This window comes from Oncorhynchus masou, chromosome 20, assembly GCF_036934945.1.
Source record: "Oncorhynchus masou masou isolate Uvic2021 chromosome 20, UVic_Omas_1.1, whole genome shotgun sequence".
NCBI lineage: Eukaryota > Metazoa > Chordata > Actinopteri > Salmoniformes > Salmonidae > Oncorhynchus > Oncorhynchus masou.
This window is the reverse complement of record NC_088231.1, coordinates 16140284-16161847: the sequence shown is the minus strand read 5'-3', so window position 1 is coordinate 16161847 and position 21564 is coordinate 16140284. Positions and strand designations below refer to the sequence as shown.

The window sequence follows — 21564 nt, the reverse complement described above, 5'->3', positions numbered from 1 at the left end:
GAAGCGGGACAGTGTTACAAAAGTAAAATGTTTGCCAGGACTTTGGTTGTTTCGCCGCCATTTTTTAAAATAAAGTTGTAATTGATTAAGTGATTTCACCAAAAAACTTGATCAGATATACCACTACTAACCATATCCTATTGATGTTGTTACTTGCTACTGAATATGATTCAAGTACCCAACAAAGGATAACATATTGCTTAGTTATCGTCACACACAGGGTTAGGGAGTAATTTTATTACAACAAAACTGTAAGTGTAATCAGTTAAATTACCAGCAAAAAGTATTATAATCAGATAACTTTCAAATTCAGAAAGGATGTTTGCGAAGTTAAGTTTGCTCCACCTGAACGAGTCTGACCACACGCCAGAGACCACTCTGATGACACACCAAATGCATTTGATGGATATTTCTTGTCTTCCTCTAATTCCACCTAAGTAACTGAAAGTAATCAGATTATACTGAATTTGGGTCATCCAAAAGTTATGTTACTGATTACAATTTTGGACAGGTAACCAGTAACTGTAAAGGATTACATTTAGAAAGTAACCTACCCAACCCTGAATTCCATCAGCATACCATCTGTACAGGCTACATTACTGTATCAGGCTGGCGGTTCCCCCACAGCTGTTCTCTCCTTATCTAAACTGTAGAGACTTGTTCTGAGAGTCATGATGATTCACTCAGTCAAGGAACTATCAATCCAATTCAGCTATTGTAAAGTACAGCAATGTTGTTAACAGCAGTGGGTGTATAGTTATCAGTCCTTGAGCAAACAATGTAAAGGGTGAAGAACAACGAAGGTATACTGTGCGTTTGTTATAAGTTATATATAAAAAAGAGTACTTTCTTGAACAGTGATTGTTACCTTGACGTAACTACCTTGAGTTAACTCCCTTGTGAATTGAGCCGGTGGGTGATTTAAATCAAAATTGGAGAATGAGCGCCATCTAATGGACATGAATAACACAACAGTGAGTAAAGGTAATACAGTAACAATGTTGTTAGAAAAGAACACACCAAGTGACCGAATAACTATGGAAGTACTAGTAGAAATACTGTTGTTCCATGTAAAGAAATATGATTGGCCTTTAGAAATGTCACTCAATTATTGGGTCCAAATCACATCCAATCCTGGCCAGGTGTTTTGCAGGACTGTCTTGTTGCTTAGCAGCCCCAGACCCAAACATACGTGGTTATACAAAGTATAGTTTTTTGTTTCTAAAGGCACATGCATTTAGCCCTAAAATAATGTCCTCATGACAAATTGTGATTTTATTCATTCTAAATAGTAGGCTATTCATTCTCATTCCATACACAGCACTGCAAACACTCATCCTGAATAGAAATTGCTCAGAAGACGAACAAAAACTAATATAAACCTTTGGAGAAAAAAAGTGTTTTGCTGAGCCATATAAGGCAATTATAGTCTACTGCTGTAGAAATAAATATTGAAATGTTTTTTTTCCACTCGTTTAATAATGATGGAATGCACAGCAACTTGATTATATTATATTGTATTCTATATTGTACAATTCTAAGACGTGAAATTGTATTTTACCAAAAGTGATTCACCCCTACACATTCGACTGTGCTGTATTTTCCAGAGGTGGATGCCACAATGTCTGTGACGCCATGACTTCTAATGTAATCTGAGTCTCCAACAAATGAGAATGTGAGATTTTGGGGGAACAGCAAGAACAAGATGGCTGGCCCGGGACAAGGAAAGGGTTTGGCTTCTTTTCCATAAACGAGGCATTTCGTTGATAGTTTTCAGTTTCATTAGTAAATGGTTAGGCTACAAATTAGTTTTGTAACTATATATTAGTTGTTGTTGATATACCTACTTTTGCAATAGTTTGATCTAAAACTACGCAGATGCTCACTTTCTTGAAGACAGAAACTTTAGTTCTGTTTTTTTTCTTTCTTAGTAAGCAATTTACGTTTCGAAGTATATTTGCTGTGAAGAGGAACATGTACAAATAATCAAAATTAGTTAATCTGTTTCCCGAAATTGTTTTGCAGAGTTTGAAATTGGGCAACTTTCTTACATATTTTAATGTGTGTGTAAACATTTCCTTTCTGATATGCGCGTCAAGCGTGGCATAAACATAGCACTTGTTAGTGGCTAGAGACATAATTGATTTTAACGTTTTGTAAATGTAGTTAGTCTGGCCTTTAAAAGCTTTTCAGTGAATTGGACTAACAATGAGCTCAACTCGGGTGAGATCACAACAACCGCAGCAGAATCAGGCTGGCAGGTCCGCCACGGGCGCAGCGGGTGCGTCCTTGCCGCACAGATTGGACACAAACGAGGGGATTGAGATGGAGAACATACAGCATCAGGATTTGGGGCTCGGGGGCGCCATAGGCACACCATCACCCCTTCAAGACAAGCCTGGAGTCGGGACAACCCGGGGTTCGAACCGGAGGATGAGATGATGGGGGCCGATTGGCCTCCGGCTAGCCCGGGGAGAAGATCAGTGTCCACGGGCTCCAGCAGTAGCTGCAGCAGCGGGTTGGGAAGTTACACCGCTGGAGGGAGCAGCAGCCGCATCCACCGTGGATTATACCCGACCCCGACAGTGGATGCCCTGCAGCAAGACAGACATGACATCAAAAGCTGTGGGAAGAGGATACTGGAGAAAATAAGAAGTTAGTGTCACTTAAGTTTCCTCCTTGTATGAAGAACACTACAGCTGCCAAGAGGTCTGGACCTTTATGACACAGGAGGTAGTGCACTTGCCCTTTAACTTGTAGAGACCTGGGTCATTGGCTCAAACACCTCTCTGGCTGTTCTTCCTCACTGTTCCATACACCACTTAGGTCAACACACACCTGTAGATGCCCTCATTGGTAATGCACTGGCATCTCAAGCCGAGCATTGATGGTTAAGGAAGGATACTAATATGTGTGTTGAAATGTTTTTTTCCCCCAGTTCTATGGGGTACTCAGCTGATGGAGGACAGTGACAGCAGCAGAGAGAGGTACCTGAGGAACGTCCTGAGAGAAATGGTCACCTACGTCATCTTCCTCATCACACTGTGTATCTGTAAGTACCACGGACACACACACACACACATGGAGGCTCCGCATGAGGAGGCTACAACAGAGGTATGTCGCGACGGAAGAAGTCTAAGGCCCTTCTGCTAGTTTGCTAGCCCCGGCCCGCTAACTGTCTGAATCGCCGTGTCTACTCACTGGACTACTACGTCTACTCACAGTGTCTACTCACTGGACTACTACGTCTACTCACAGTGTCTACTCACTGGACTACTACGTCTACTCACGTGTCTACTCACAGTGTCTACTCACTGGACTACTACATCTCCTCACGTGTCTACTCACTGTGTCTACTCACTGGACTACTACGTCTACTCACAGTGTCTACTCACTGGACTACTACGTCTACTCACGTGTCTACTCACAGTGTCTACTCACTGGACTACTACGTCTACTCACGTGTCTACTCACTGTGTCTACTCACTGGACTACTACGTCTACTCACGTGTCTACTCACTGTGTCTACTCACTGGACTACTACGTCTACTCACAGTGTCTACTCACTGGACTACTACGTCTACTCACGTGTCTACTCACAGTGTCTACTCACTGGACTACTACGTCTCCTCACGTGTCTACTCACTGTGTCTACTCACTGGACTACTACGTCTACTCACAGTGTCTACTCACTGGACTACTACGTCTACTCACGTGTCTACTCACAGTGTCTACTCACTGGACTACTACGTCTACTCACAGTGTCTACTCACTGGACTACTACGTCTACTCACGTGTCTACTCACAGTGTCTACTCACTGGACTACTACGTCTACTCACGTGTCTACTCACAGTGTCTACTCACTGGACTACTACGTCTACTCACGTGTCTACTCACAGTGTCTACTCACTGGACTACTACGTCTACTCACGTGTCTACTCACAGTGTCTACTCACTGGACTACTACGTCTACTCACGTGTCTACTCACAGTGTCTACTCACTGGACTACTACGTCTACTCACGTGTCTACTCACAGTGTCTACTCACTGGACTACTACGTCTACTCACGTGTCTACTCACAGTGTCTACTCACTGGACTACTACGTCTACTCACGTGTCTACTCACAGTGTCTACTCACTGGACTACTACGTCTACTCACGTGTCTACTCACAGTGTCTACTCACTGGACTACTACGTCTCCTCACGTGTCTACTCACGTGTCTACTCACTGGACTACTACGTCTACTCACGTGTCTACTCACGTGTCTACTCACTGGACTACTACGTCTACTCACGTGTCTACTCACAGTGTCTACTCACGTGTCTACTCACGTGTCTACTCACAGTGTCTACTCACGTGTCTACTCACGTGTCTACTCACAGTGTCTACTCACGTGTCTACTCACAGTGTCTACTCACAGTGTCTACTCACGTGTCTACTCACGTGTCTACTCACAGTGTCTACTCACGTGTCTACTCACAGTGTCTACTCACTGGACTACTACGTCTACTCACGTGTCTACTCACAGTGTCTACTCACTGGACTACTACGTCTACTCACAGTGTCTACTCACTGGACTACTACGTCTACTCACGTGTCTACTCACAGTGTCTACTCACTGGACTACTACGTCTACTCACGTGTCTACTCAGTGTCTACTCACTGGACTACTACGTCTCCTCACGTGTCTACTCACAGTGTCTACTCACTGGATTACTACGTCTACTCACAGTGTCTACTCACAGTGTCTACTCACTGGACTATTACGTCTACTCACGTGTCTACTCACAGTGTCTACTCACTGGACTACTACGTCTACTCACGTGTCTACTCACAGTGTCTACTCACTGGACTACTACGTCTACTCACGTGTCTACTCACGTGTCTACTCACTGGACTACTACGTCTACTCACGTGTCTACTCACAGTGTCTACTCACAGTGTCTACTCACTGGACTACTACGTCTACTCACAGTGTCTACTCACAGTGTCTACTCACTGGACTACTACGTCTACTCACGTGTCTACTCACAGTGTACTCACTGGGCTACTCACTGGACCCCTATGATCACTTGCCTACGCATGCCTCTCCCTAATATTAATATGCCTTGTCCATTGCTGTTCTGGATAATGATTATTGTCTTATTTCACTGTAGAGCCTCTAGCCCTGCTTAATCTTGGAACCACCCCCGGATCCGGGATAATTGTCATCAACTACGCTAAATAGCATAGCGCAACTGTCAAATAATCTTACTAGAAAATATTCATATTCATGAAATCACAAGTGAAATATAGCGAAACACAGTTTAGCCTTTTGTTAATCACCCTGTCGTCTCAGATTTTGAAATTATGATTTACAGTGAAAACAATACAAGCGTTTGTGTAAGTTTATCGATATACTAGAAAAACATTATGTACACCTAGCGGCAGGTAACTTGGTCACGAAAATCAGAAAAGCAATCAAATTAATCATTAACCTTTGATGATTTTCGGATGTTTTCACTCACGAGACTCCCAGTTAGACAGCAAATGTTCCTTTTGTTCCATAAAGATATTTTTTATATCTAAATACCTCCGTTAGTTTGATGCGTTATGCCTAGGAATCCACCGGAAATAGCGGTCACGACAACGCAGACAAAAATTCCAAATGATATCCATAATATCGACAGAAACATGGCAAACGTTTTTTATAATCAATCCTCAAGGTGTTTTTCAAATATCTATTCGATAATATATCAACCGGGACAGTTGTCTTTTCACTAGGACCGCGAGGACAAATGGCTACCTCTCTGTTTAGCTCAAAAATCACACTGAGAGCCAACAACTGACCACTTACGCAATGTGGACATTTACGCTCATTCTTCAAAATAAATTCCTGAACCTACGTCTAAAGGCTGTAGACACCATAGGGAAGCCACAGAAAAAGGAATCTGGTTGATATCCCTTTCAATGGGCAATAGGGATTCATAGAAAGACAGGGGTTTCAAAATAAGAGTCACTTCCTGATTGGATTTTTCTCAGGATTTCGCCTGCAATATCAGTTCTGTTCTACTCACAGACAATATTTGTACAGTTTTGGAAACATCTGGTCCTGAGAAATAGGCAGTTTACATTGGGAACGTTACTTTTCCAAAATGAAAATAGTGCCCCCTAGCTTCAAGATGTTAATATGCCTTAGCTAACCCTTCAGTTCCACCTCCCACACATGCGGTGACATCACCTGGTTTAAATGATGCTTCTAGAGACAATATCTCTCTCATCATCACTCTATGCCTAGGTTTACCTCCACTGTATTCACATCCTACCATACCTTTGTCTGTACATTATGCCATTAATCTAATCTATCGCGCCCAGATACCTGCTCCTTTTACTCTCTGTTCCGAACGTACTAGATGACCAGTTCTTATAGCCTTTAGCCGTAACCTTATCCTACTCCTCCTCTGTTCCTCTGGTGATGTAGAGCTGAATCCAGGCCCAGCAGTGCCTAGCTCCACTCCCATTCCCCAGGCACTCTCATTTGTTGACTTCTGTAACCGTAGCCTTGGTTTCATGCATGTTAACATTAGAAGCCTCCTCCCCAAGTTTGTTTTCTTCACTGCCTTAGCACACTCTGCCAACCCGGATGTCCTAGCCGTGTCTGAATCCTGGCTTAGGTAGATCACCAAAAACCCTGAAATTTACATCCCTAACTATAACATTTTCCAACAAGATAGCACTGCCAAAGGGGGCGGAGTGGTAGCCTGCAGAGTTCTGTCATACTATCCAGATCTGTGCCCAAACAATTAGAGCTTCTACTTCTAAAAATCCACCTTTCCAGAAATAAGTCTCTCGCCGTTGCCGCTTGCTATAGACCACCCTCTGCCCCAGCTGTGCCCTGGACACAATATGTGAATTGATTGCCCCCCATCTATATTCAGAGCTCGTGCTGCTAGGTGACCTAGCAGACATGCTTAACACCCCGGCCATCCTACAATCTAAGCTTGATTCCCTCAATCTCACACAAATTATCAATGAACCTACCAGGTACAACCCCAAATCCGTAAACACGGGCACCCTCATAGATATCATCCTAACCAACTTGCCCTCCAAATACACCTCTGCTCTTTTCAACCAAGATCTCAACGATAACTGCCTCATTGCCTGCATCCGTAATGGGTCTGCGGTCAAACGACCACCCCTCATCACTGTCAAACGCTCCCTAAAACACTTTAGCGAGCAGGCCTTCCTAATCGACCTGGCCAGGGTATCTCGGGTATCCTGGAAGGATATTGACCTCATCCTGTCAGTAGAGGATGCCTGGTTATTCTTTAAAAGTGCCTTCCTCACCATCGTAAATAAGCATGCCCCATTCAAAAAATGTAGAACCAGGAACAGATATAGCCCGTGGTTCACTCCAGACCTGACTGCCCTTGACCAGCACAAAAACATCCTGTGGCGTACTGCATTAGCATCAAATAGCCCCCGTGATATGCAACCTTTCAGGGAAGTTAGGAACCAATATACACAAGCAGTTAGGAAAGCCAAGGCTAGCTTTTTCAAGCAGAAATTTGCATCCAGTACCAGAAACTCAAAAACGTTCTGGGACACTGTAAAGTCCATGGAGAATAAGAGCACCTCCTCCCACTGTACTGAGGCTAGGAAACACTGTCACCACCGATAAATCCACGATAATTGAGAATTTCAATAAGCATTTTTATACGGCTGGCCATGCTTTCAACTTGGCTACCCCTACCCCGGTCAACTGCCCTGTACCCCTCACAGCAACTCGCCCAAGCCTCCTCCATTTCTCCTTCACCCAAATCCAGATAGCTGATGTTCTGAAAGAGCTGCAAAATTCTCTGATCCACCTCTACGCAGACGACACCATTCTGTATACTTCTGGCCCTTCTTTGGACACTGTGCTAACTAACCTCCAGACGAGCTTCAATGCCATACAACTCTCCCGTGGCCTCCAACTGCTCTTAAATGCAAATTAAACTAAATGCATGCTCTTCAACCGTTTGCTGCCCGCACCTGCCCGCCCGTCCAGCATCACTACTCTGGACAGTTCTGACCCAGAATACAAATACCTAGGTGTCTGGTTAGACTGTAAACTCTCCTTCCAGACCCACATTAAGCATCTCCAAAATCTAGAATCGTCTTCCTATTTCGCAACAAAGCATCCTTCACTCATTATGCCAAACATACCTACCGATCCTCGACTTCGGTGATGTCATTTACAAAATAGCCTACCAGCAGGTATATTTCACTGGTCACCCCAAAGCCAATTCCTCCTTTGGCCGTCTTTCCTTCCAGTTCTCTGCTGCCAATGACTGGAACAAACTGCAAAAATCTCTGAAGCTGGAGACTCTTTTCTCTGGTTAAACAAAGGTGAAATATATTTTTTTAAATAAAACACACACACCCACAGAGGATGCATGTTGGGCATCATAAGAGTCTTTTTGCATTAAAAATGTTGGCCCCACTTTGTAGACATGCATTATTTAAACAGTCAGGCCCGAGGGGGTGTGGTATATGACCAATATACCACGGATAAGGAGTGCCTGGACGCAGCCCTTAACCGTGGTATATTGGTCATATATCACACCCCCGAGGTGCCTTATTGCCATAATAAAATGGTTACCAATGTAATTAGAGCAGTAGAAATAATGTTTTGTCATACCTGTGGTATTCGGTCTGGTATACCACGTCTGTCAGCCAATCAGCATTCAGGGCTTAAACCACCCAGTTTATGAACCAGAATAACTATAGGATAGGCAAACCAATATAATTACATTGTAATAATGTAGTAGTAAAAGTACATACACCTATCAAGTATAGCACTTTTGTGCTCTCGCATTTGTATTTTCTTGAAAACATATTGAAGTGGTATTACTTTGTAACTGCTGTTCATAGCTAGAACTAATACTAACATCTGTCCATGAGGATACTTTTTCCCGCTGACCAGCTTTTCTTGCAGAAAAGTCCTTTTCCAAACTCCTTAGGTCTGATAAACAACTCTGGCAGCGTATCAGGAAAGCTCCCTCAAGCCAGGAACTTCCATTAGAGTTTAGTCACTATTATCGTACGTTTGGGAATAGGATTGTGGGAAGATGATGAAAGTTCCAGAATACAGCACAACCGAGAGTCAGAATGCTATTAATCTAGTTTCACCACTCCTTATACCACGGCTGCTGAGAGGAAAAGTGTTCCCGTGCCAGAATGGGGTTTTGGGTGGATCGGGAAGTCATTTCCTGGCTGGATAGATGGAGCTAGATCAGCCAGTTTCTCAGCCAGGTGGGAGTCAATGAAATAGAGGCTTGGAAAATAGCATATATATGAGCCATATGGGCTATATGTGTGTATGTTGGACTGTTTATGTATATTTATCTAGATATAGCTTAAATATGGACCTGGATGCAGTCCAACAGAGCAAATACTACAATGGAAAGCTGAATAAGTCGGGTTGGATGATACTTTTCTTATCAATCATCATGAAAAACGTATACTTAAAAACTTGAAATCAACCAATCCTCCATTGTTAAAATACCACAATCAAATCAAATTTGATTTGTCACATGCGCCAAATACAACAGGTGTAGTAGACCTTACAGTGAAATGCTTACTTACAAGCCCTTAACCAACAATGCAATTTAATAAAAATAATTGTTTTGTAAAAAAATAAAGTTTTTTTTCAAAGTAACAAATAATTAAAGAGCAGCAGTAAAATAACAATAGCGAGGCTATATACAGGGGGTATCGGTAAAGAGTTAATGTTGCGGGTGCACCGGTTAGTCGAGGTAATTGTGGTAATATGTACATGTAGGTAGAGTTAAAGTCACTATGCATAGATAATAAACAGAGTAGCAGCAGCATCGTAATGGGGGGGGGGGGGCAGTGCAAATAGTTTGGGTAGCCATTTGATTAGATGTTCAGGAGTCTTATTGCTTGGTGGTAGAAGCTGTTAAGAAGCCTTTTGGACCTAGACTTGGCACTCCGGTACCGCTTGCCATGCGGTAACAGAGAGAACAGTCTATGACTAGGGTGGCTAGAGTCTTTGACAATTTTTAGGGCCTTCCTCTGACACCATCTGGTATAGAGGTCCTGGATGCCAGGGAGCTCGGATCCAGTGATCTACTGGGCCGTACGCATTACCCTCTGTAGTGCTTTGTGGTCGGAGGCCGAGCAGTTGCCATACCAGGCAGTGATGCAACTAGTGAGGATGCTCTCGATGGTGCAGCTGTAGAACTTTTTGAGGATCTGAGGACCCATGCCAAGTCTTTCAGTCTCCTGAGTGGGAATAGGTTTTGTCTTGACTGTCTTGGTGTGTTTGGACCAAGATAGTTTGTTGATGTAGACACCAAGGAACTTGAAGCTCTCAAACTGCTCCACTACAGCTCCGTCGAAGAGAATGGGGGCGTGCTCGTTCCTCCTTTCCCATAGTCCACAATCATCTCCTTTGTCTTGATCACATTGAGGGAGAGGTTGTTGTCCTGGCATAACACGGCCAGGTCTCTGACCTCCTCCCTATAGGTTGTCTCATCGTTGTCGGTGATCAGGCCTACCATGGTTGTGTCATCCGCAAACTTAATGATGGTGTTAGAGTCGTGCCTGGCCATGCAGTCATGAGTGAACAGATAGTACAGGAGGAGACTGAGCACGCACCCCTGAGGGGTCCCCGTGTTGAGGATCAGCGTGGCGGATGTATTGTTACCGACCCCTGGGCGGTCCGTCAGGATGTCCAGGATCCAGTTGCAGAGGGAGGTGTTTAGTCCCAGGGTCCTTAGCTTAGTGATGAGCTTTGAAGGCACTATGGTGTTGAACACTGAGCTGTAGTCTATGAATAGCATTCTCACCTAGGTGTTCCTTTTGTCCAGGTGGGAAAATACAGTGTGGAGTGCAATAGAGATTGCATCATATGTGGATCTGTTGGGGCAGTATGCAAATTGGAGTGGGTATAGGGTTTCTGGGATAATGGTGTTGATGTGAGCCATGACCAGCCTTTCAAAGCACTTCATGGCTACAGACATGGGTGCTATGGGTCGGTATTCATTCAGGCAGGTTACCTTGGTGTTCTTGGGCACAACGACTATGGTGGTCTGCTTGAAACATGTTGGTATTACAGACTCAGTTAGGGACAGGTTAAAATGTCAGTGAAGACACTTGCCAGTTGGTCAGCGCATGCTCGGAGTACACGTCGTGGTAATCCGTCTGGTCCTGGGCCTTGTGAATGTTGACCTGTTTAAAGATCTTACTCACATCGGCTATGGAGAGTGTGATCACACAGTCGTCCGGAACAGCTGATGCTCTCATGAATGTTTCAGTGTTACTTGCCTCGAAATGAGCATAGAAGTAATTTAGCTCATCTGGTAGGCTTGTGTCACTGGGCAGCTCGCGGCTGTGCTTCCCTTTGTAGTCTGTGATAGTTTGCAAGCCCTGCCACATCCGACGAGCGTCAGAGCCCGGTGTAGTACGATTCAGTCTTAGTCCTGTATTGACTATGGAACGCTGAATACATTTTATCCCTGTGACTTTGCTGCTTGTGGAAGTGTAAGCCTATTCCCTGTGCATGGGAGCTGGTTGCCCAGATTCAAGTATACACAGACGTTTGGGGTTACAACTGCTCTCCTGGCACCAATGACATGGATGTCAATTAAGGCAGCCCTATTCAGAGGTATTGGGTTAAATGTGTAAGACACATTTCGGTTGAATCCATTCAGTTGTGCAACTGACTAGCTATTCCCTTTCCCCTATACATTTTTGTTTTCAGTGGCATCTTAAACAGGTCTTGGCCTCAGTGCGGTAGGCCAGGATTTGGTAGCTGGTGCTAACTGTACCTGTTGGACCATTCAGAGAGTCGTGCCTGGCCATGCAGTCATGAGTGAACAGAGAGTACAGGAGGGGACTGAGCACGCACCGCTGAGGGGTCCCCGTGTTGAGGTTCAGCACTGTACCTGTTGGACCATTCAGAGAGAGAAACACATGATCAACACAAAGATGTAGTTCACAATATTGTTGTATACATTTCTTAGAAGTGTAAGCCGTTGGGGGGGGATTGTTTTCAGAAAGTCATATCATGGACCATTTAGCTATTTTATTTAAAATTTTAGGATATATATATATATATAGCATATATATATATATATATATTTTAAATAAAATATTGAATTTGTCCTTTACTACTATAGCCCATAGAAATGTATTGAATAACGCGAAAAAGACAGTCAAAAAATGTATAATAACGAATAAGGTTTGGAAGTGTCTGTTCTATATCCAGGACATATACGAAAGCTCAGGCAATGTTTTAGTTTTTTTTTTTTTACACATATTTAACCCCTTGTTGGAACAAAACTACCTCCATACTTTCATTTGTATGGGTTACCTTTAGACAAGTCCCACGACACTTGTCATAGAGCCATCATGTTCATGAGATTCTTACCTTTCTATAGAGTGGTCATATTAGTTTGCAGGCCAAACCGTTCAGACGCTATAGACGTTTTCTTGAGATTATATTTTTTAGGGATGTCTCCTGGTCAGACAAACAGAGCTCTAGCTCTGCCACTTTCCACCTCAGATGTGGAAGACCGCCACCGATGAGGAAGACCGCCACAGATGAGGAAGACCGCCACAGATGAGGAAGACCGCCACAGATGAGGAAGACCGCCACAGATGAGGAAGACCGCCACAGATGAGGAAGACCGCCACCGATGAGGAAGACCGCCACCGATGAGGAAGACCGCCACCGATGAGGAAGACCGCCACAGATGAAGACCGCCACAGATGAGGAAGACCGCCACAGATGAGGAAGACCAGATGCCCGCCACAGATGAGGAAGACCGCCAGATGAGGAAGACAGATGAGGAAGACCGCCACAGATGATGAGGAAGACCGCCACAGATGAGGAAGACCGCCACCGATGAGGAAGACCGCCACAGATGAGGAAGACCGCCACAGATGAGGAAGACCGCCACAGATGCGGAAGACCGCCACAGATGAGGAAGACCGCCACAGATGCGGAAGACCGCCACAGATGAGGAAGACCGCCACAGATGAGGAAGACTGCCACAGATGCGGAAGACCGCCACAGATGAGGAAGACCGCCACAGATGAGGAAGACCGCCACAGATGAGGAAGACCGCCTCAGATGAGGAAGACCGCCACCGATGAGGAAGACCGCCACAGATGCGGAAGACCGCCACAGATGAGGAAGACCGCCACAGATGAGGAAGACCGCCACAGATGAGGAAGACCGCCACAGATGAGGAAGACCGCCACAGATGATGAAGATCACCTCAGATGAGGAAGACTGCCTCAGATGCGGAAGATCGCCACAGATGCGGAAGATCGCCACAGATGCGGAAGACCGCCAGATGAGAAAGACAGATGAGGAAGACCGCCACAGATGCGGAAGATCGCCACAGATGCGAAGATGATGATCACCTCAGATGATGATGATCACCTCAGATGAGAAAGACCACCTCAGATGAGGAAGACCGCCACAGATGCTGAAGACTGCCAGAGATGCGGAAGATCGCCACAGATGCGGAAGACCTCCACAGATGATGATCACCTCAGATGAGAAAGACCACCTCAGATGAGGAAGACCGCCTCAGATGAGGAAGACCGCCTCAGATGAGGAAGACCGCCACAGATGAGGAAGACCGCCACAGATGAGGAAGACCGCCACAGGCGGATGCGGTGGATTGAGACATAGCCCATGCAAAAAAAACATATCTCGAGCTTAAAGGAAAATTCCACCCCAAAACTTTTGGTATTCTTTGGTATTTGTTTGATTAGTTGATTGTTGATATTTGTTCTGCTTGTCAGAAATCAAGTTTTCAAGATGTGTAACTTTCAAAATACAAAACTCATCCCATCATATGACTTAAAATGCAGCATCATATGATGCAAAATGCATTATATGGGGATGATTTCTGTATTTTGAAAGTTACATATCTTGAAAACTTTATTGCTGACAAGCAAAATATTTCGGGACTATGTCAACAATGGACAAATGAAACAAATACCAAAAGATAGTTTCTGGGTAGTTTTCTTTTAAACTGATGGATTTTGATGGGGATTTTTTAAATGATGTTACTTAGATTGATGCACCGATTTGTCAATGGACTTTATGGGGGTAAACACAATATAGGCTAATACAACTGTAGCATGACAGTAATATATAGTATAACGATAGGATAACATTAATGCCGTTATTCATTATTTTAAACATTGGTTATGTATACAAGCATGTATGAAAAAAAACAGTTATTAGAACATGCTGAACAGGTACGCTGTGTGTAACTAAAAACACAAAGGAAAATGCACCATAATCTCATGCAGAGAAACTCTTACAGTCTCTTCTGTTGTGTTGTGTAGTGACCTATGGGATGGTGGGCTCCAACATGTACTACTACACCAAGGTGATGTCCCAGCTCTTCCTGGATACACCACTGTCCCCGGGGGACACAGCCACATTCAGAAGCCTCTCAACTATGGGTGAATTCTGGAAGGTGAGTCAATTCCCCGGTTTGCTATGCAGTGCTTTTTGTCTGATTGGAAAATAGGGCTTGGTGCTTAGTTATGGTATAACAAAGATGCCAATGCATTTACTTTGGCCCATGCTCAGTTACACTATATATACAACAGTATGTGGACATCCCTTCAAATTAGTGGATTTGTCTATTTCAGCCACATCCAGTGCTGACAGGTGTAAAATATCAAGCACACAGCCATGCATTCTCCATTAAAAAAACATTGGCAGTAGATTGGCCTTACTGAAGAGCTCAGTGGCACCGTCATAGGATGCCACCTTTCCAACAAGTCAGTTTATCACATTTCTGCCCTGCTAGAGCTGCCCCGGTCAACTGTAACTGCAGTTATTGTGAAGTGGAAGTGTCCAGCAGCAACAACGGCTCAGCCGCAAAGTGGTAGGCCACGCAAGCTCATAGAACGGGACCCCCAAGTGCTGAAGCGCGTATTGCTTAAAAATCGTCTCACTACTGAGTTCCAAACTGCCTCTGGAAGCAACGTCAGCATAACAACTGTTCGCCAGGGCTTCATGAAATGGATTTCCATGCCCGAGCAGCCGCACACAAGCGGTGTAAAGCTCACCTTAATTGGACTCTGGAGCAGTGGAAACGCTTTCTTCTCTGTGATGAATCATGCTTCACCATCTGGCAGTCCGACGGACGAATCTGGGTTTGGAGGATGCATGGTGCCAACTGTCAAGTTTGTTGGAGGAGGAATAATGGTCTGGGGCTGTTTTTCATGGTTCGGGCTAGGCCCCTTAGTTCCAGTGAGGGGAAATCTTAACGCTACAGAATATAATGACATTCTAGACGTTTCTGTGCTTCCAACTTTGTGGTAACGGTTTAGGGAAGGCCCTTTCCTGTTTCAGCATGACAATAATTGCGTGCACAAAGCAATGTCCATACAGAAATGATTTGTCGAGATCGGTGTGGAGGAACTTGACTGGCCTGCACAGAGCCCTGACCTCAACCCCTTCAAACACCTTTGGGATTAATCGGAACACCGACTGCGAGCCAGGGATAATTGCCCAACCTCACTAATGCTCTTGTGGCTGAATAGAAGCAAGTCCCTGCAGCAGTTCCAACATGTAGAGGAAAGCCTTTCCAGAAGCTTTTCCTCGACAACTCTGTATTAATGCCCAGGATTTTGGAATGAGATATTCGACGAGTAGGTGTCCACATATTTTTTGTTGTGTCGTGTATATGAAGCATAAAACTAAAGCAGCACTTAAAAGTATTTAGTTCAAATCACATTAATTAACACCAAATAGAACAATGGAGCATTTACATGAATCTAGTTAGAACCTAACAGACCAGCAGAGCTTTCAGTTGAAATTCTCTCTGTAACCAGTGCGTGTCTCCACCATGCAGTTCACAGAGGGTCCCTTCCTGAACGGGATGTATTGGGAAGTGTGGTACAACAACAAGAGTCTCCCTGAGAACCACAGTATGATCTACTATGAGAACCTGCTACTGGGGGTGCCCCGCCTCCGCCAGGTCAAAGTTCGCAACGAATCCTGCTCCGTGCACGAGGACCTTAGGGATGAGGTACAGGACTGCTACAACATGTACACCCCGAGCAACGAGGACAGCGCCCCCTTTGGCCCCATGAACGGAACTGCGTACGTCTACTAAACTACTATGCACTACTGTTAGATGTACAGTATAGTTCAATGGTAACGTATAAGAAAGCAACCATAAAGCTACAATTGGTTGTAATACTAGAGACTAAACCAAAGCAATAGTTACAACATGTGCTCTAGTGTTAACTGAAAGCACATTATGGATGCTGTCCACCAGACAAAAGTATGGCGTGTAACGTCACTCACCAATAGCCACCAGTGAATACCAGGCCAAACTGTTTCACTGTGGCTCTATGATGAGTCTGACTGTCTGTCTTTTCACCAGGTGGATGTACACAGAGGAGAACAGCCTGAATGGGAGTAGTTACTGGGGCCAGGTGGCTACCTACGGTGGAGGGGGGTACTACCAGGACCTGGCCCGTTCCAGAGATGAGTCAGCTGGCTTGCTACGCTCCCTAAAACACCAGCTGTGGCTGGACAGAGGAACCAGAGCCGTCTTCCTGGACTTCTCCGTCTACAACGGCAACATCAACCTCTTCTGTATTGCCAGGTACAGAGCCCAGAGTTATTACATACGTATTACATGTTACTTAGGACTGTTTCACACTGGTTATATAGGTGATACATAGGTTCAATTCAGGCTCTCAAGACATCCATGGTTGGGATCAATGACTTATGCAATCCAATGGGAGTTCTCTAGTTACCATCCTCATCCACAATCTGGTGTCATTGAACCTTGATTTTCACCCTAGAGAGGCTGAATACGGAATATCTCTTGTTCATTCAGTTGAACCAGTTGGCTGAACTGCAGGGATAAATAGAGTTTCATTGAATTGAATGTTTCAGGTTGGTGGTGGAGTTCCCTGCTACAGGAGGCGTGGTCACTTCCTGGCAGTTTCAGACGGTGCGTCTGATTCGCTACGTGTCCAGCTGGGACTACTTTGTCGGGGTGTGTGAGGTTGCCTTCTGCCTCTTCATCCTGTACTACGTGGTGGAGGAGGCCCTGGAGATACGCATCCACCGCCTGCGCTACTTTAAGAGTGTGTGGAACTGCCTGGACGTCCTCATCGTTGTGGTACGTAATTCAAGATGGCCGCCCTAGCAGGGAGTAGGAAGGGATGGAGTCCCCCTGAAACACCCTGAAACAAGTAAAGAAGGGCTCTGTTCCAGTATCCACACTAGCATACTACTTAGAATTAGTTAGTGCAATGAACATGCATTCTAAGTGGTAGGCTAGTATAGACATTGGAACAAAGGGAAGAGGTTTGTGATCCAAATATTGTTGTGTTGAGATTCCAAATATCCCCCTCCTCTTTTTCCAGTTGAGTGTTTCTGCCATAATCATCAACATCACCAGAACATCAGTGGTGAGAAATCGTCTCAAAGACCTTCTGGAGAACCACAGCGCCCACCCCAGCTTCGAGCCTCTGGCACACCTCCAGGTTACTTTCAACAACATGGCCGCAGTCATCGTCCTTTTCTCCTGGGTGAAGGTAAGAATGGCTTGACATGCTGAATGTAGCAATTGAGTGGGAATTGACCAGGAGCAGAGCTTGAACCAGACACTCTACAGTTGGTTACAGGATGAGAGTACTACTACCTGTGCCATAAAGGTCCAGACCTGTTGGCAGACGCCAAAGTATGCTCCCATAAAGGGAGACTATATTAGCATGATTTTAATACAAATTTAAAAAGACAGAATTGATATAACGCTTTTTAAAGACACTTGAATTCTAACCTGGTTTCTGCTCATCTCTCCTCTTCAGCTCTTCAAGTTCATCAACTTCAACAAGACCATGAGCCAGCTGTCCACCACCATGTCTCGCTGTGCTAAGGACCTCATCGGCTTCGCCATCATGTTCTTCATCATCTTCCTGGCCTACGCTCAGCTGGCCTACCTGGTGTTTGGCACCCAGGTCAACGACTTCAGTACCTTCCAAGCCTGCATGTAAGTAACATTGGTTTGATTGGAATCAACCCAGGTTCCAAGATTCTCAGTTCTTTAGGTTCTCCATAGACAACCAGGGCTCCCATTGGTTGATTTGAATTTTGTTTGGAATTTGACCCATTGGAACTATAATGGTAACGCACCCCTATAGCTTCATCTTAGCCTCTTCATAGCTTCTTCTTCTTGTCTTCTTTTCCATGTAGTTTTACCCAGTTCCGCATCATCCTGGGAGACTTTGAGTTCTCAGAGATAGAGGAGGCTAACCCAGTCCTGGGACCCATCTACTTCATCACCTTCGTCTTCTTCATCTTCTTCATCCTCATGGTGAGTTTTGATATACTACCATTGATAAATGTGTGGTTATATTGATATATATTCATATTGTACTATTTGATCTACATTATCTAGAGAGAATGAAGTTTGCTCTGACTGTTTTTTGTCTCCCTGTAGAATATGTTCCTGGCCATCATTAATGACACCTACTCAGAGGTGAAGGCAGACATGTCCCAGCAGAGGTCTGAGATGGAGATGACGGACCTCATTAAAAAGGTACGGGACCCAAATGGTATGTGGGGTTATTTGTTCTAGTAGGTGTATGTGATCCCTTAATGCATCATTGTAGCTGAGTATTTCAAACAACTGCAAGCTGACTTGTATCATAGCAACTTCATATTTAAGATTCTATGAAGTAAAGAGTTCAATTGAAAAGGAGACTCAAGTTAATGTAATTTTACGTTACTGTTGAATATTATCAACATGAATACTGAATAACTGCTAAATGCAGAATGAAAATGGCAACAACATTCACCTCAGAGTTGATAGGTGTCCGAGTGTTGTTTCTCTGCCTGCAGGGCTGTAACAAAGCCTTGATGAAGCTGAGACTGAAGAAGACCACTGTGGATGACATCTCAGACAGTCTGCGCCAGGCCGGTGGGAAACTCAACTTCGGCGAGCTCCGCCAGGACCTCAAAGGGTGACCGCTGCAGCGCCTGAAACCAAACTGGGGTTTCACTGATTAATTCATAAACATACACTATTTAATTAATTTATACATACATACGAAGAAAGACATCAAGACACACGTGACATGTAATAGTACAACTAAATGTGTTGTTGTTTGTGTATTTAGAAAGGGCCACACGGATGAGGAGATTGAGGCCATCTTTGCCAAATATGACCACGGTGGGGACCAGGAGCTGACTGAGCACGAACACCAGCAGATGAGGGACGACCTGGAGAAAGAGAGAGTGAGTGGACACACACACACACACACACACACACAGGGCAACGAGCTACACACACACGTTTGCAGATGTTCAGTGTGTCTCTGCACATATGGCCAGGAGGACCTGGATCTGGAGCGCAGCTCGTTGCCCAGACCCACCAGTGGGCGGAGCTTCCCCCGTAGCCATGACGACTCGGAGGAGGATGACGACGAGGACAGCGGTCACAGCTCCCGTCGCCGCGGCAGCAGCTCAGGGGGCGTGCCCTACGAAGAGTTTCAAGTGTAGGTTGAGTTCTATTACCAGCCAAGTTGAAGTATTGGGCTTTTGAAAGGTCCTCTGTGTGTTTGCGACAGAGGATGTACCTGATATTTAAATGTTTTAAACCATGTGTTGTAACTATGGATATAGCATGTTATATAAACATGTTATTGACATTATTGTTCCGTTCTATTCCAGGCTGGTGCGTCGTGTTGACCGGATGGAGCACTCCATAGGTAGTATAGTGTCTAAGATTGATGCAGTGATTGTGAAGCTGGAGGCCATGGAGAGAGCTAAGCTCAAGAGGAGAGACGTGCTGGGAAAACTGTTGGAGGGGGTGCTGGAGGTGAGACGGAATGTACATGGGGACACACACACACACACACACACACATGCCCATCTCGCTCACACCAAACACTTTTTAAAAATCTTTCCTTCTCCTCTCTTTCTGTCCATCTCTCTCGTTCCAACATCTCCCTTCTCCCTTCCCCCCCCTCTCACACTTTTAGACTATTTATCTGGTCAATATGTTATGGTATTATGTTAGGGTAATCTCTCCCCCTCCCCCAGGATGAGAGGCAGGGTCGGGACATGGACGTCCAGAGAGAGCAGATGGAGCGGCTGGTAAGGGAGGAGCTAGAGCGCTGGGAGTCTGACGACACTGTCTCACAGGTCAGCCATCACCAGCCCGCCACTGCCATTGGTCCAGGAGCCCAACCACGCCCCCGCCCCTCCTCCTCCCTTTCTACTGATGGGGTGGACGCTGGGGGTAATGGGAGTGGCCACGTGTAAAACTCCGCCCACCAGAAAGTTACACAGTAACGAGAAAGGGACATTATAGTATTTTTTACAGGTTCTAAGCGCCAAATCCTTACTTGAGATGTGTGCAGGCAATTTGAATTTTCTGAAAATGTTCCCATTGACCTCAATGGAAGATTATCGTGGAAGTCCGAGTTACGCAATCAAATTTTAAGTAAGGATCTGGACCTATCGGAGGCTAAGTGTAACTTTAAGAGACATTTTAGTGAGGTTCGAGATTGTATTCATTGGTTGTGGCACAATAGGTTGTCGCACAAATGAAGATATCCTTGTGTAAATGTCCTTTCTGGTCGTGTTCTACATTATATACCAGTACATAGTCCCATCATCATCCCTCTGTGTTTGTTTGAAATCTTTACACATGATACCACAATGGCAAAGTCACGTGCACGGCACCTCAGCTATCCAAGAGTGTGAGTGAAACCCACCCAATAGACTCCTATGGTCTGAAAACAGTCCTACGTACTCCATCTATAAGATGGTACATGCTTTAAGGCAAGCAAAATATGACCTGATACATTTACAAAGCTTACAGTGCAAGCACAAGTACATGATTGTAGCGTTTAAAATGAAGAATTCGGGTACATGAAGATGCTGGACACAATGAAGGTTTTGATAATATTGGAGATATTACATGTGATGTAAATGAACTAGCCTCTTAAGCTATTTCCATTTGGTTTATATTCTACGAATACACGGCATATCATTGCTTTTCCTGTGCGGGTACGTAGCTCAAGGGCTTTTGGTTTTTGATTACACCATATATGCACGCACGCACATCTTGATATTCCACAGGAAATGGTCTCATTGATCGTTCGTTTGCTGCTTTCCTTTTTGTCATTTTAATATAGTTACAAGTGTGGCTCATCCTGTCATAATTACTAACCTATATCACTTTGTAATGACTTACAAAACACCCTTCTTATAAATGCATAATATGATACATATTGTAACTTGAAACAAACTTCGATTCGGAGTGCATCTAGGGTCATGTGATCCTCGTGTGTATTATTATGTACGGTGCCTTGCAGTATTTTGTAGTCTTATTGTTGTGTAATGTTTTTGTGGTTACATACTGTATATCAAAGGTGTGAAAAATAAATAAAGTGTGTTGTGATGCTGAAACGATGAAGTGGTGTGTGTTAAAAAAATCTTACATTTAATCCGGGTCGTTGTTTGACACATAAACCTTGAATATAAGGTGTCAGTAGTGGAC

General features: G+C 44.6%; 1 protein-coding gene across 1 annotated transcript; it reads left to right on the top strand.

Moving 5' to 3' along the window:
- The first annotated feature begins 1658 nt into the window (after window positions 1–1658).
- pkd2 (polycystic kidney disease 2) lies at window positions 1659–21473 on the top strand. Its single transcript, XM_064926527.1, is given in 16 exon segments — window positions 1659–2380; window positions 2383–2655; window positions 2939–3052; window positions 14363–14496; window positions 15886–16136; window positions 16423–16647; window positions 16944–17172; window positions 17420–17590; window positions 17864–18045; window positions 18249–18369; window positions 18496–18594; window positions 18897–19018; window positions 19175–19292; window positions 19389–19552; window positions 19728–19875; window positions 20100–21473. Coding segments are annotated over 16 exon segments (2745 nt in total). The 5' UTR covers window positions 1659–2208; the 3' UTR covers window positions 20322–21473.
- Window positions 21474–21564: the final 91 nt, after the last annotated feature.